At 35.4% G+C, this 13586-nt stretch overlaps 1 protein-coding gene across 2 annotated transcripts; it reads left to right on the forward strand.

Annotated features, from left to right (window-relative positions):
• Positions 1-156: 156 nt before the first annotated feature.
• LOC112501594 (probable WRKY transcription factor 32) lies at positions 157-11344 on the forward strand. Of its 2 annotated transcripts, XR_003067529.1 has the most exons (6): positions 157-525; positions 612-670; positions 4857-5479; positions 5582-5740; positions 9869-10009; positions 10757-10936. XR_003067529.1 is itself a non-coding variant. In XM_025105266.1 (5 exons), exons 1-5 carry the CDS (start codon positions 282-284, stop codon positions 11067-11069), a joined length of 1398 nt encoding a protein of 465 aa, XP_024961034.1. In that variant the 5' UTR covers positions 157-281; the 3' UTR covers positions 11070-11344. The 2 variants fall into 2 exon arrangements, 1 of the variants encoding a protein (XP_024961034.1); XM_025105266.1 differs by lacking the exon at positions 9869-10009 and having other exon boundaries at positions 10757-11344.
• The last annotated feature ends 2242 nt before the right edge of the window (positions 11345-13586 follow it).

The raw sequence follows: 13586 nt of genomic DNA on the forward strand, positions 1-13586 counted from the left end.
ATATTTTATTTAAAAATAAAAACATTATCATTTTTTTAAATCACATCATAACATTAAAATATATGATACCCTTCTAACTTTGTAAAAATATATATAAAAAAGTTGATGAAACTAAGACGAAGAGAAATAGTGAGGAAGTGTCCATAATTAGCAGAGCACACACCACCCTTTCTGAAACGACTTTTCTTCTCTTGACAAAGACCAAAAACACTTTGGAACAAACAAATACTAACAAACATCCTCAACAATTTCATTCCCACTACAATTCTTCAGATTCCGCCATGGATGATGACAGTGATCGGAGCTCTGAAGCAACTCAATTGGAAAATTTGACAACTGCCGGAAAAAGGCACGCTCACCACCACGCTGCTAAAGATTCCGGCACCGTAAATGAGGATGTATACGATGATGATGACGACGACGATGATGCCACTGATGATCAGAGAGAGGTTAGTGAATTAGAGAGTTCGCCTATGGAAATCGTCGCATATTCTAGAACTTGCCAATCTGAAACCCTAGTCTCTGGTATGTAGTACGATCGGTTCTTTCTAAACTGAATTGTGTTTTCTTCATATATTTATGCGTAATATGACTATTATGTATGTGCTTAGGCTTGGCGGAGGTACCGATACAATATGAGATGCGACAGGATGAGTTGGAGCACTTGAAGGTAAACCACTATTAGAGCTTACACATTCACTTGTTATTACCATTTCTTGCTGTTTTATAGTTTTATTTCAAAAGGAAACATATAATTGACAGGATAAATGCTATGCTTTGATTGTATGCATCTTCCTCAAATGGTGTCGGTACCGCACTGTTCTAAAAAGAAAAGGAAAAAACCCAAAACAGCATCTTTTGTTCTCTTATACCAACTTAACTCATTTTTGAAGTAGTATCTGTGAAATGTTATCAATTTTTTGCCCAAACATATAATCTACCTCTTATTTTGTGTACTATTCGTTACAAAGTTTGATATGATTGTCGATTTTCCCAAAGAGGTTTAGAATCCGCAACAAAGTTCTACTTGAAAAGCATCCTAATAAAAAATGTAACTCTTCTTTGGGAAGGGGAAGTATTATTTTTCTATGTTATGCATAAATTAAGTTTATTATTCGAACCTGACTTTTGAAGAGGAATCCTGTGCTGTATTGAAGTTTGGTTCTGGACTTGTGTGAATTGTTCTGTCACACTATGTATGAAAGATATACTCAAGTAAGCAACAACTACATGATAGGTACTTATAGCTTACTTTCCCACTGACCTAATATTGCTATTGTCTTACGTGTTGCGTGTTCAGTGGAAAAGCTTTATATGTTTGATGACTTCTTTAATTGGTTTAGGATTTGTCAGCTAACTTGATTGGACTACTTGGTGTGCAACTGGACAAGTTGAAAGAACAGGCTTTGTAAATAGGTAGAAGTGAATGTTATGTGTGGGGTTGTTATCTTATATGAAGATCACAAGACTTGTTAGGTATTGAATATTTAGCTTATCATTGACAACAAGAAGCATATATTGATTGGAACAAAGAATCCAAAAGAATGGGAAATGGTGAAAAATGGAATGGTCAATAGAAATGAGATAGGAATCAATTGTTTGGGTTGTGTTGGGGAAATTTTGAAATGCAATTTTGATTAAAAGCATCTTCTTTGCAAGAGACTGATGCAGAGTTTTCTTTCACCATTGCTACATCAAACAATATGTCGATAGGGCATCATTACCCTTATACCTAACCCAACTATTTCGTCAATATATAGCAACGCCACCCAATGTCCACTCACATATTTGTTTGGGTTTTTGCACCTCCAGTAATATTTCCTCCATTTAGTGTTTTCAGTATCCTGTTTCAGAGTCTCCAATTCAGCCATTTCTTGTTATCGCTTTCAGTGGTGGTTTTACGTTCATCCCCCTTCTCCATGTTGTTGGTGGATCCTACCGAATCACCACAAAATAATAAAGATAGTTTAGTTTGTCCACAAATTTATATTGTAGGGATGTATGAATTGATTTTCGAATGGCGGTTAGGTATTTCTTGAACCAGTTTTATTGCATTTATACTTTCTATTGGTTTTTGTTTGAAGTGAAGTATTGTGCTGTGAAGTTTACAAGGAAAATGCTTTGATGCAAAGTGTGTTAAGGTTGTAAGTTTACACCTTGCTACATATAGTCAAGCAGGAAGGCTTTTGTTTGTATATTGGTATCATAAGGCAATTATTAGAAGTTAGCAAGATTGTAAGTTAAGGAACTTCTGTTAATGAACTATAAGAATGCAATGATTGTTTCAGGGCAGAAGTGTGAGATTTGCTGGTCCTTGACTTCTCATTGAGACCATGACTTTCTTCTAAAGGGCAAACATATTTTGCAGCTAAATTATCACTGTCCTCTAGCCCGTTTCACTTTGATATCCAACCAACCCTATTAGAGTCTCCATGCTTGTTTCGACACACCATACCAATCTCAACTATTCCTTCACTTCGAGTACTTGAAAAACAGTTGAAAGGTCCCTGCAGTCCAAGTGGGGGTTGAGGGAAAGAAAATGAAAATGTTATTTTCATGTCAAGATATCCAGCCTTGAAGTCTCCATGCCTATTGATGCCAACAAACATGTGTGATTCATGTCCCAATAATGAGATCTTTTCACTGAAACTGTTATGTATTCTCTATGCCGCTGTATCACAGGATTTGACTAATGGCAGGGGTCATGCACCCCACCTTCTCCAACCAAATGTCATTGTTAACATTTTAGGGTTTCCTTCTTGGCCGTAGTCTTTAACCTCCATTAGAAGTAAATCAAATTGCTATTTTCACATCCCTTTTTTCTTTATAGCTGAACTACTATCACCATGTTTCAAATAGGTGTATGTCCTTAAACGTTACTATATATTGTTATGTTACTTGAAAATATTAACATGCTTTATTTACTTACTTGGTGCTGAAGTCATTTTCTCCATGAACCATCTGAAACCTAGAACTTCATCTGGAATATGTTTCTCATTTTAAATAGTACTTCGACTAGCTCATAATTTAAAAGCAACCTAGATTATACACTCTTAATGAAACAGCCTATGAAAATGATTATTTTTTTCCTTTTCTCCTTTGGTTTTGAATACTCTCTTTTTTTTGGATGCACTATATTATCTTCTCCTATCGGCATGTAGCACATTAGTTCTGAATATTTCTTTTAAATTACTAGGGCTGTACTAGAACTGCATTTAGCGGGAATTGAACAAACTCTAAAACTAAAAATTGATCATATTTGGATAATTCTGAGTTTCGCTTTTAGGTTTTGCAGGCATGCTAAGTCAGGAATTGTTTGTGACCTTGTTCGAATTTGTAACTTTGGCATTATCTTGTTCACAAAGTGCTTATAAGAGGAATACTTTTACATGCTATGTGTTCATGGTCATGAATCATGATACATGTTACTTTTAAAGTTTAATCCATTCCAATTAACATCTTGCATTTGGATGCATACACCCATTGTATATTTGGAATATGATTTGTTTGATTACAAAAGCTGTAGTTGTCTATCGTCACCCACTTGACAATTAGTGATAATTGCTTTTTAATCCAAGAGATGAAGAGAAGAAATCGTAAAGTGTGTGTTAGGATCATCCCCTGTCACTATTATCTGGGAAGTATTAGTGACCTGACTAAAGTTAAAGTATTACCACTTTTTATCCTGATAACAAGTATCATCAACTTATGTTTTTATAACAAAGTAACATCACTTGATTGATAGGGACGTGGACTAGTTCTATTTTTTATTTCAATGATTGAGGGTGGAAAAAGAGAAAATTCGTATGATAAATACCCTTTTAAGAAAAGAGGACGCTTCCTGACTTTCTAAAAAGGGAAGGTGGACATTTATTTCCAGAAGGTGGGAATTACTACTTTAGAAATGGACATCAAAATTGAACAAGACACTTTAATCAACTTTTAGTAAAGAAAGTTATGATTGACCAGTGACAGATAGGAAGTTTATTAACCTTGTAATCTTAATACTTGTAACCAACACGTGGAATAAAAAGAAGCATATAAGAATATAAACAAACACGAACTGTTTACATTTTACATATAACTCATGAACCATTTGAACCACAGTGAACTTGAACCATCCATGGGCATGTTCCATCGAATTGATTGAACACCATATCCTGTGCAAGTTGAATTTGACTAGTAACTCAAACCCAGCTTCATCCAGCTGTAAGACGGGTTGTCAATAGCTTCGCTGTTTACAATTTATTTTGAAGACCCAGGAACCACAACTTGTTTCATCAAATTGATTGAATGCGATATATTGTGCAAGTTTGAGTTTGACTAGTAACTCAAACCAAGCTTCATCCAGCTGTAGGACAGTTTGTCAATAGCTTGGTTGCTTACAATTTCTTTTAAGAGACCCAGGAACCACACTTGAGGAGGGTGAAACTTTTGCCACCTACCTATTAACACGACCCTGGTAAATAACTGGGTAATAGCTAAGAGTGGATTCAAACTATTAACCTCTGGTTTATCTTGAGAGAATCCCAATGACATGGACAACTGCTTGGTTGTTTACAGTTGTGTGTATATTTTTGTCTTGCTTGTTTTAAATTTTTTAAGTTAGTATTGTACTCAAGCATCCCTCTGAGGCTCTGACATTTCAAAATTCATAGTTTAACAATCTTCTTCTTGATGAATTGCGAGCATCGAAGTCCATATTCTTGCTTTGAGGTTTCAATTTCAGTATTTCATGATTTCTATTCATTTGTTCTAATCATTGTCTTCTATGAATAAATTTAACTTTATTTGTGCAAATATCTGTCCATATCTATGTTCCAATAAACTTCAATTATTTACCTTTTGCCACTTAGAATCAACTTCAAGGGAGTCACCAAGAAGCCTTAGCAATTGTTATAGCTCAGGCTGCTCAAGCTCATGCAGGGAGTAAGATTCAGTTACCTGGGATTCTATCTTCATCCTCAGAATTATCACCACCTTCTGTTGCACCAAATTCAAATCTTCCGAGATTAAATTCACAAGTAGAAATGCTCTCACCAGCAGGGAATGCTGTTAGCATTCGTGTGGCAGAAGCAGACCAGAAGATTACTTCTGATTCCAAAATTGTATCTACATCACGTACTGTCAAGACACCTATTGACGGGTACAACTGGAGAAAATATGGTCAGAAACAAGTGAAGAGTCCTCAAGGGTCTCGAAGCTATTATAAGTGCACATACACTGAATGTGAGGCTAAAAAGATCGAGTCCTGTGATCAATATAATTCTGTCACAAAAATAGTTTATAAAGGTCAGCACAAACATGATCCACCTAAGAAAGTGTTTACCAGGAGAGGCAAGATTTTATCTGCTTCTTCTAGAGCACAAGAACGTAAAATGATCTCTACATCTGGATCCAAGCAAAATAAATCAAGTGGCTCTGTCAGTAATGGTCCGATTTTAGTCGAGGAGATGGATGCACCACCGCCAAAACGAAGGCAAGTCACGAACATTATAGTTCTCTTTTTTTATCATGTTATGCAAAATCAGAATCTTATGATAAACTCTTACTTTCTATACTACCTGTTCTGCATCACCAGAGTAAAGAAAAGTAGCTCGACAAGTCCTGGTTCTGTTCTGAAACCTCCGAAAAAGCCCAAATTTGTTGTACATGCAGCCAGTGATGTTGGAATCTCAGCAGATGGTTATAGATGGAGGAAGTATGGACAAAAGATGGTGAAGGGAAATCCTCATCCCAGGTGCATCCTTGTTCATTTTAGTTTCTAGCACGAGTTACCATTGCCGGCTAATTTGAATTGGTTTGTTGGCCTGTGTCTATACAGTGCAAGTTCTACCTGGCTCCACTTTATTATATGATTTTAATTGGTTTCTATTGCAGTGTGAAATAAATGTGCTCTAACTACTTTTGGGCAAAGATTTAATTATATTTGACATGTAAGTTATAATTAAGGCTTAGGCACATAGTTGACTAGTAAATTACATGGCTGCAATACAGTTGTGGTGGCCATCTAAAAATTTTCTTGGTTAGCCTTGTTTGGAAAATAGAAGTTGATAAAAAGAAAAGAATGTAGTACCACTTTGTTCGTGCCATTTTTCCTCTCTTAATAGGAAAAATTTGAGTGAAAACAGACGCTGAAGAAGTTTCCCAAATCGCCTCTTATCCTCTAATTCAAAGTACTACTCACAAATAAGATCAGTGCTAGAGAAGAGGAAGATTAGTGTATTATTGGCTTACTCTTCTATTCTTAGCTCATCAAAAAGAAAATGACCTAACAGCCAACAGGCGGACAATTAATCCAATAAAAAGCCAAGCAGGAAGATCGTCTTAGCAGTTAATGGATAGGGTTAGTACAATAGTACTCAGAAAGTGTGACAATAACATGCAACCTTTTATTCCACTAGTTGGGGTAGGAATGAACCCGATTAGAAATTAATGAGAGTTGGACTCCCAAGGCTCCAAGATATGGATACCATCCTTCCATGCACTCTATCTTACGCCAACTCTTTTGGCTATTGATCTAAATATACAGTTTTATTGGGGAATTAGTGGCACTCTCTACTCATCTACAAGCATACCGATTTATTTTAGAGAAGGGTAGGATTTGAAGCTTAGCTGATTAATAGTGGATTGAGATAGAATGCTTTATTAGTTAGCTTTGCTATTCTTTTTGGTTACATAGGGAAAACTGTTGTGAAACATCTTTTAGAATTGTCATTCCCATGATGACGATCATTAATCATGTTCAACTTTGCAAAACTTGACTAAGTGCAGAATATAAAAACACACTTCATGGAAATCAGTCTCATTTCACCATTAGGGAGGACCCATTTCAATCTCTGTCATTGTTGATACCATATTTTAAACAGAGCATGGTGGAAACCGACACTTTTGCACTTAAGCTTTAGATTGATGGAATTAAATTATGGTGTTCTTTCTCTTATTCATCTGCATTTTCCTTTGAGAGAAATTGATAGAAACAGATATACGCTTGGTGGAACAATAAGAAAACTACCCCTTGTATACTTAGTTCAGCGGCTAATTCTTAAGTTATTCTAAAATATTACCATGCCCATTTTTAAACTAAGACTCGAACATCATAAGTTAGACAAGGACACGATATGTATTTCCAACAAAAGCATTTCGTGACAAAAGGTTGGAGCTTATGGACTAGAAGTATGGAAAACCTCTACTTGTTGGGTGAAACATAAGGGCATCTTAGACTCTTCTCTATGATTGCTAAAGCGTTGTGGACTGTGGCTGTTGAATTGAGATAAGATCTTGTTTGGAATGGAGGTGTTGGGCTTACCAATTTTATACCCCCCATTGAGGAGTGGGGAAAAGGAAAATATTGACACGTTTCCACTCTGGAGGGGCAGGGGATAGCAAACATGCAAAGTGAGGTGTTTTAATGAACCATTACTTTCTGTTTCTCTAAAGATCTGTGTGGAGGCGCAACTGAGCTAATACGAAGAGGTGGGGAAGCAGCCAGGTAAGTTTATCAATTGGGAGTTCCTATTTTCAGCTTCAGTACAGTAGTGAGCCTAAAGTACTTTGGCCAGTGAGCTGGATTACAGTTCTGTTTACTTGGCAAGAGTGTGCATATTGCATACTGTAGAGATGGTGGGTTCCTATTTTCTTTCTTTGATGTTCTTTCGTGTGCGGCAACTATATGGAGAAGTACAAGCCTGGGTTAGGTTTTATTTAGTATTGTTAGTGCTTGTCGAGCCAAGGGGTAGGGAGCTTTTGGTATTCTCATGCCCTATATGTTGTGAAGGTGCTCTTTGAAGAAGCATCAGCATTAGCATCAAACCTAACTATTTGCGTAATGATATATGTAATGCTCATTTTAGAGCTTATACATCCATGGTATATTCTGATGATCAAGGCAAATGTTGCTCCAACACTAGTTTGCTGTTAAGCTTACTGTATGTATTAGCTTGTGAGTACTCGGTGATCCATTATCTTATACTCCATCCATTAAGCACTGATACTTGAGTTAGGCTGCCATGTTTGGACCGCGTACGAATAGGATGGGGAGGGGGGGGGGGGKGGCTTGGGTGTGGCTGGATGTACCCATTTATCAAAATATAAATAGCAACTTGGGTTTGGCATGTGTGTGAGTGAGGTATCACTAGTTTTTTTGAAGGCTTTGGCTCATTATTAAAGCCATTCCTTTCTAGGTAAAAAGAAAATGAAGAACACTTCTTATATTTGGACATGTTTTATGTATATATTAGTGCTACAAACTTAAACTTCACACTCTGATTCTACAAGTAATTAGTCTTCACAAAAGTTCTTTAATTCTTATTGTTTCGATCTATTTTCTTATCCATACTCTTTCTTGTTCAGTTTTCTTAATATTTCTAAGTCCTAAGCTTGTTGTTTACTTGCTTGTAGATATGGCTTCCAAAATGAGTTTAGATAATATGTACTTTGATGAATTAGTTGGTAAACATTTAAATACGTCGATGATGTTTTTTTGTTAAGTCATTTTTTTCAGTTTATATGGTGTGTGTAGGTATATTACATTTACATGTATGTACGTGTCTGCAGAAAATCATCAAACCGATTATCGATAACAAAAGAATGCAATTTATAATGATATTGTTCATAAGGACAAAAAGATCATGACAAAATGCTGATATGTCATTCTTTATGATGTCTAAAATTTTAAATGCTCTCCCTATTACGTTGAAAGTAACATTTAAAATCTTCATGACATTGGCTAGGGTTTTTGTTGTTCTAGGGCTACTGAGAATGAGGGAGAGTTTTGCAGATCTACCATGATTTTTCACATACGAGCACCGGATGATTTCCTAATGAGTTCTTTAAAACAAGTTTGCTCTATATTTAGAAAGTAGGAGGTGCTTCTACCCCTTGTTAAATACCTACATATAAGCTTGGGAGTGCAATTCTTTTGGGATGTGGCAGGATATGCACCCCATTCCGCATTTACCTTGTGCCCAAATAGACATAGTTGACCATAAATATAAGGGGATGTGGGAAGTAAAAGCATGGCTTATTTATGTGTAGCTTTTATATGTTTAACCTTGAGTCCTGACATAATTTCTTTATTCTGTTGATTTGGTTTTAAACATCATATATACATGTATAGGGAAAAGTTCAAATGTGAACATAAATATTTTGTGAACCGTGAGAACCGGTATATGCGTTGATGCATTATACACCATCAAAATATGTATTTGTTCGTTAATTTACATATTCACCAAAGTATATGTACTGTATATGCGAGTATATCTGCATTCATGCATATAATTATTGACATTCGTATATTTGTATATAGATCAATGCATATATATGCATATGCTGGTTCTCACGGTTCACAAATATTTATGGTTCTTTTTTAAATCTCACCTACCTATATCATATCCACCTCAAGGGTCAAGTTAAGGGGAAAACCACAAAAAAATGAAAAAGTAAGGAACACGCTGGTAACCGTTCATCTAGACGGTATGCACATGTGCATACAAGTTGTAAGCAATTTGTCTGGTATATACATGTACATAAAATGCACATGTGCATTAAAACCAAGAAACAACTTCAGTTACTTGTATGCACATGTGTATACCTTCCACATGAATGGTTACTAGGGTGTTTCTCAGTTTTTCCTATTTTTGGGGTTTCTCCTGAACCTCCCTAAATATATTTAACTTCTTAGAATCTCCTAATCTTCATATCCATATATTATATGCGCACGTCACTGACCCATATCCTCACAATATATGTTGTACATAACAACTTTTTGGGAGTGGCAATCAAATGAAGGGAAATATTTGAATTTGTTATTTGGGAAGGGTGGAGAGGGAAAGGATATGAAATTAGAATTTTTATTTTGTGTTGCTAGGAATGATTATGATGGACTAAATGCTGCTACTGGGGTTCAACTTTAGATCAAACCTCAATTATTGATCATAAGATTGTGAAGATCTAAGGCCTAGATTCAGTATACTGCTGTTTAACAGAGGTTCATTGCTCACTCATATGGGTAAGTTCTTTAACACATCTTTCGGTGAGTTTGTCTTTCTTTGATTTTTTGGACGAGAGGCTATGGTTACGGGTAATTGCCATAGTAGCCATGGTGGATTAGCGCCAACCCGAAAATCGAGCCATCACCGATGGCAGCATGGGCCATTTTGTCAAAACCAAAATTAAAAATTCAATTTGCTTTAAATAATATAGAAATGAAAGTTGATCATATTCTATCATAATAGATCCATTTTAGACTAGGGGTTGTTTGGCAGTTGCTGAATGGTTTGATGCAGAATGATTAAGTGGTCAGAATGATTAAGAGACTCTTATAATATAGTGCAAAATGAAATATAATTGTTTGGTAATTATTCAGAATGAAATTAGAGTGCTGAATGGTTAAGGGTTGCATAAGATACAAAACCATTCATATGGTTTTAGAACCATTAAGAGACCGACTTTTTTTTGCCAAACAATAATCATCTCTTAACGATTCAGAGACTGTCTCTTAATGGAACCATTAAGAGGCAAACAAACAACCCTGACAATTAAACTAGAATATCATTAGCTAGTACCTTTTTCTGCTCAAAATTATATGAATTGTTAAACTAAAAATTTATAACCTCCTTGAACTTGCACATAGTACAACTTGAAAAATTATGGTGTTATATATATATATATATAAAGAATGTTGATCATGCTTGATTTTGGAGGTCCAACCATTCATCGGTTGTTCTGAAGTGCAGATTTGAATATATTGTTTCAGGAACTATTACAAGTGCACTTCAGCCGGATGTCCGGTTCGGAAACACATTGAGATGGCGGTTGATGGTTCGTCGGAGGTAATACTAACGTACAAGGGAGTACATGATCACGACATGCCAATACGCACAAAAGACCAAGGATCACCTAGCGGTCTTCTTCTCACAGCCGTCTCTTCAACTTCCAAAAACAGTTCACAATCAAAGAAAGGCGAAACCTCACCAGTTTCTACAACCGAACCACCAATTGGTGAAACCGAGAAGACCACCGATGAGTCAAGTCGAACCCTGGCTAGTTTCAAGACCATACCCTGCTGAAACCTCATGTGTTCCTATGCAAAAAAGATAAGTGGTTCCTTGCTTTCACAAGTTAACTTTAGTTACTACTGGTTTATTTAAGACATTACCTTCTCTAATTAAATAAATCCCGAGGTAGATTTAGTGGGTTTTGTTTGATTAATTTAGGGTTTAAATTGTAGTTTATAACTTTTATAAGTAGACAAATCCGCTCGTGTCGTATAGTGTACACTTAATTTGGAACACGTCCGAAGTCTTTTTAAGTGGAATTACCGAGCTTAGAGATGCATTAAATCATATAAAGTCTTCTAATCATTTTACACCAAATCATTTAGGATACGTCGTCTTAGACAACTTGGAAATTGATCACTTGTTCTTGTTCTTTTTTGTCAACCGTGGGTGTCCAGGTCAGCTTGAGCGCACCTCGATTAATCCCAAGGCCCCCGGAGAACAGACAGAAAAAAAATCCCTGGTGGCCTTGCATATCTCGAACTAGTGACCCTTGTTATATTGATCCTTGACGGGGCCATGTCCCAAAATGGCTATGATCTTAACTTTTGACATCTTTGGTATTGATTGATGTCTTTTACCCCATTCGAACAACCATGATCGATTAGTTTTAATCATTTTGACATTGTGTGAATTGTTGTTCCACTGCTTTTTGGCGTGTTCGGACGACATCGTGGTCTTGATTTTTTTAACCTTACAAACCGATTTTGTATTCCTTGCACACATTTGACATTAATCTGAGACACCAAAAAAAATTCTTGTAGGACATCTCTAATGGGTAATATCAAATCTTATATCGGATCTACAAAAATTGCAGTAAAATTTGGTACCACTCATATGGATAAAATCAAATCCGACACCAAAATATAAAATCCTACGTATATTTCTTTTCATTTTTCCCAATTGGTGTAATTTGGTGCAAGCGAATAATGTTGCATAAAATTTGGTGTCCGCATTATAGCGGTTTGCTTAAATTTGGTGTAAAATTTTGTGTCTATTAGTATTATAGTGATGGCCAAACAGGTCCGGGACCGACCAGGACCAGTAAGGATCGGTTATGGGACCGCCGGTTAAATCTGGTTATGGGTTTTGTCGGTTTTGTGGGACCGGGCCCGGTTAACGACCGGCCAAGCCCAACCCGAAATGTATGTATAATAAATGTATTTATAATAAATTTTTGAAAGACAATGTAATTTTAATTATAATCAAATATATTTTTAAAGTGTATTTGAGTGAATCAGTTACAAATTTTACAATATATTAAAAATATATATTATTAAAAAAAATTAAAAATTTTTTTAATGGGCAGGACCGGTTGGGTCTGGGTCCGGTGGCTAAGGACCGGTTGTGAAGAACCTTGATCAGTCTTACTATTTTCGATTGGGACCGGTTATGAAAAAAATTTGGGACCGGTTGGGCCCGTCCCGGGACCGGTTTTTGGCCATCGCTAGGGGTGTACACGGGTTGGGTTGGGCGGTTTACAACATTTTTACAACCCAACCCAATTATGATGGTTTGGAAAAATCTCAACCCAACACAACTCATTCAAACGTATAACCCAACCCAACCCTTGCGGGTTGAGGCAGGTTGGGTTGGATTGGCGGGTTAGTAGTTGCATAATTTGACAACTGAAATAATTCATAAAACTTAAGTTTATAAACCATATTATAAAGTGTTTTATATAAAAAGATTACAATAGGTTTATAGGACGTTTTTAGACGTTTCAACAAGTTTTAGAATAATCTATAAATAAAATGTCGTATTAGTTATTTTATAGAAATATTTTGAGAAGTGTCTCGTAAACTCATCTATTTATAGGACACCTATGTTCATATGACATTTTTTCAAGTCATGTCGTATAAAATAACTAATACGACAATTTATTTAAAAGTGTCATAGAATTTGTTAAGATGCCCAAAATCATCCTATAAACATATTGTAACCCATTTAAATAAGACATTTTTCTTGTTTTGTCCTATAAAGTATCATATTAGTACGCTTAGATATTATAGGCATCCTATAAGATCTAATGTTGTTGTAGCAAAATGTTGTAAATAAACATTTTCTTTCCACTAAAGTACAACATAAAATGACGGAGTATTTATATTGATGGATTCGTCAACCAAATATCTATCAATATCATTCATATTCTCCGACCTATCAATTTGTTGTTACTGCAAAAAAGATTTCAATATTTTTTCTTATTAATTAGATTATTTGTCATCATTCTTTGATCGTGAATCTTTTTTGGTAACCTATACGTTTAGCTAAAATGAAATACAAACATAATATCAATAAAAATTATATAAAATTTTATACATTATTAATATAGGTGGAGGTTCAAACGAGAACCCCTGTGATTTACGAAAATACGAGAACAACTCAATAACCACAAACTTTTTTAATTAATAAATTAACTTTTATTATATATAAATAATTTAATAAGGGCAGTAATGTAATTAAGTAATTTTTATAATTTTTATTTTATTTTAATTAACCATGTTTATCTTCACGTTTCCACGTCTTCTT

This window comes from Cynara cardunculus, unplaced genomic scaffold, assembly GCF_001531365.2.
Source record: "Cynara cardunculus var. scolymus isolate 2C unplaced genomic scaffold, CcrdV1 Un_Scaffold_311, whole genome shotgun sequence".
Classification (NCBI taxonomy): domain Eukaryota; kingdom Viridiplantae; phylum Streptophyta; class Magnoliopsida; order Asterales; family Asteraceae; genus Cynara; species Cynara cardunculus.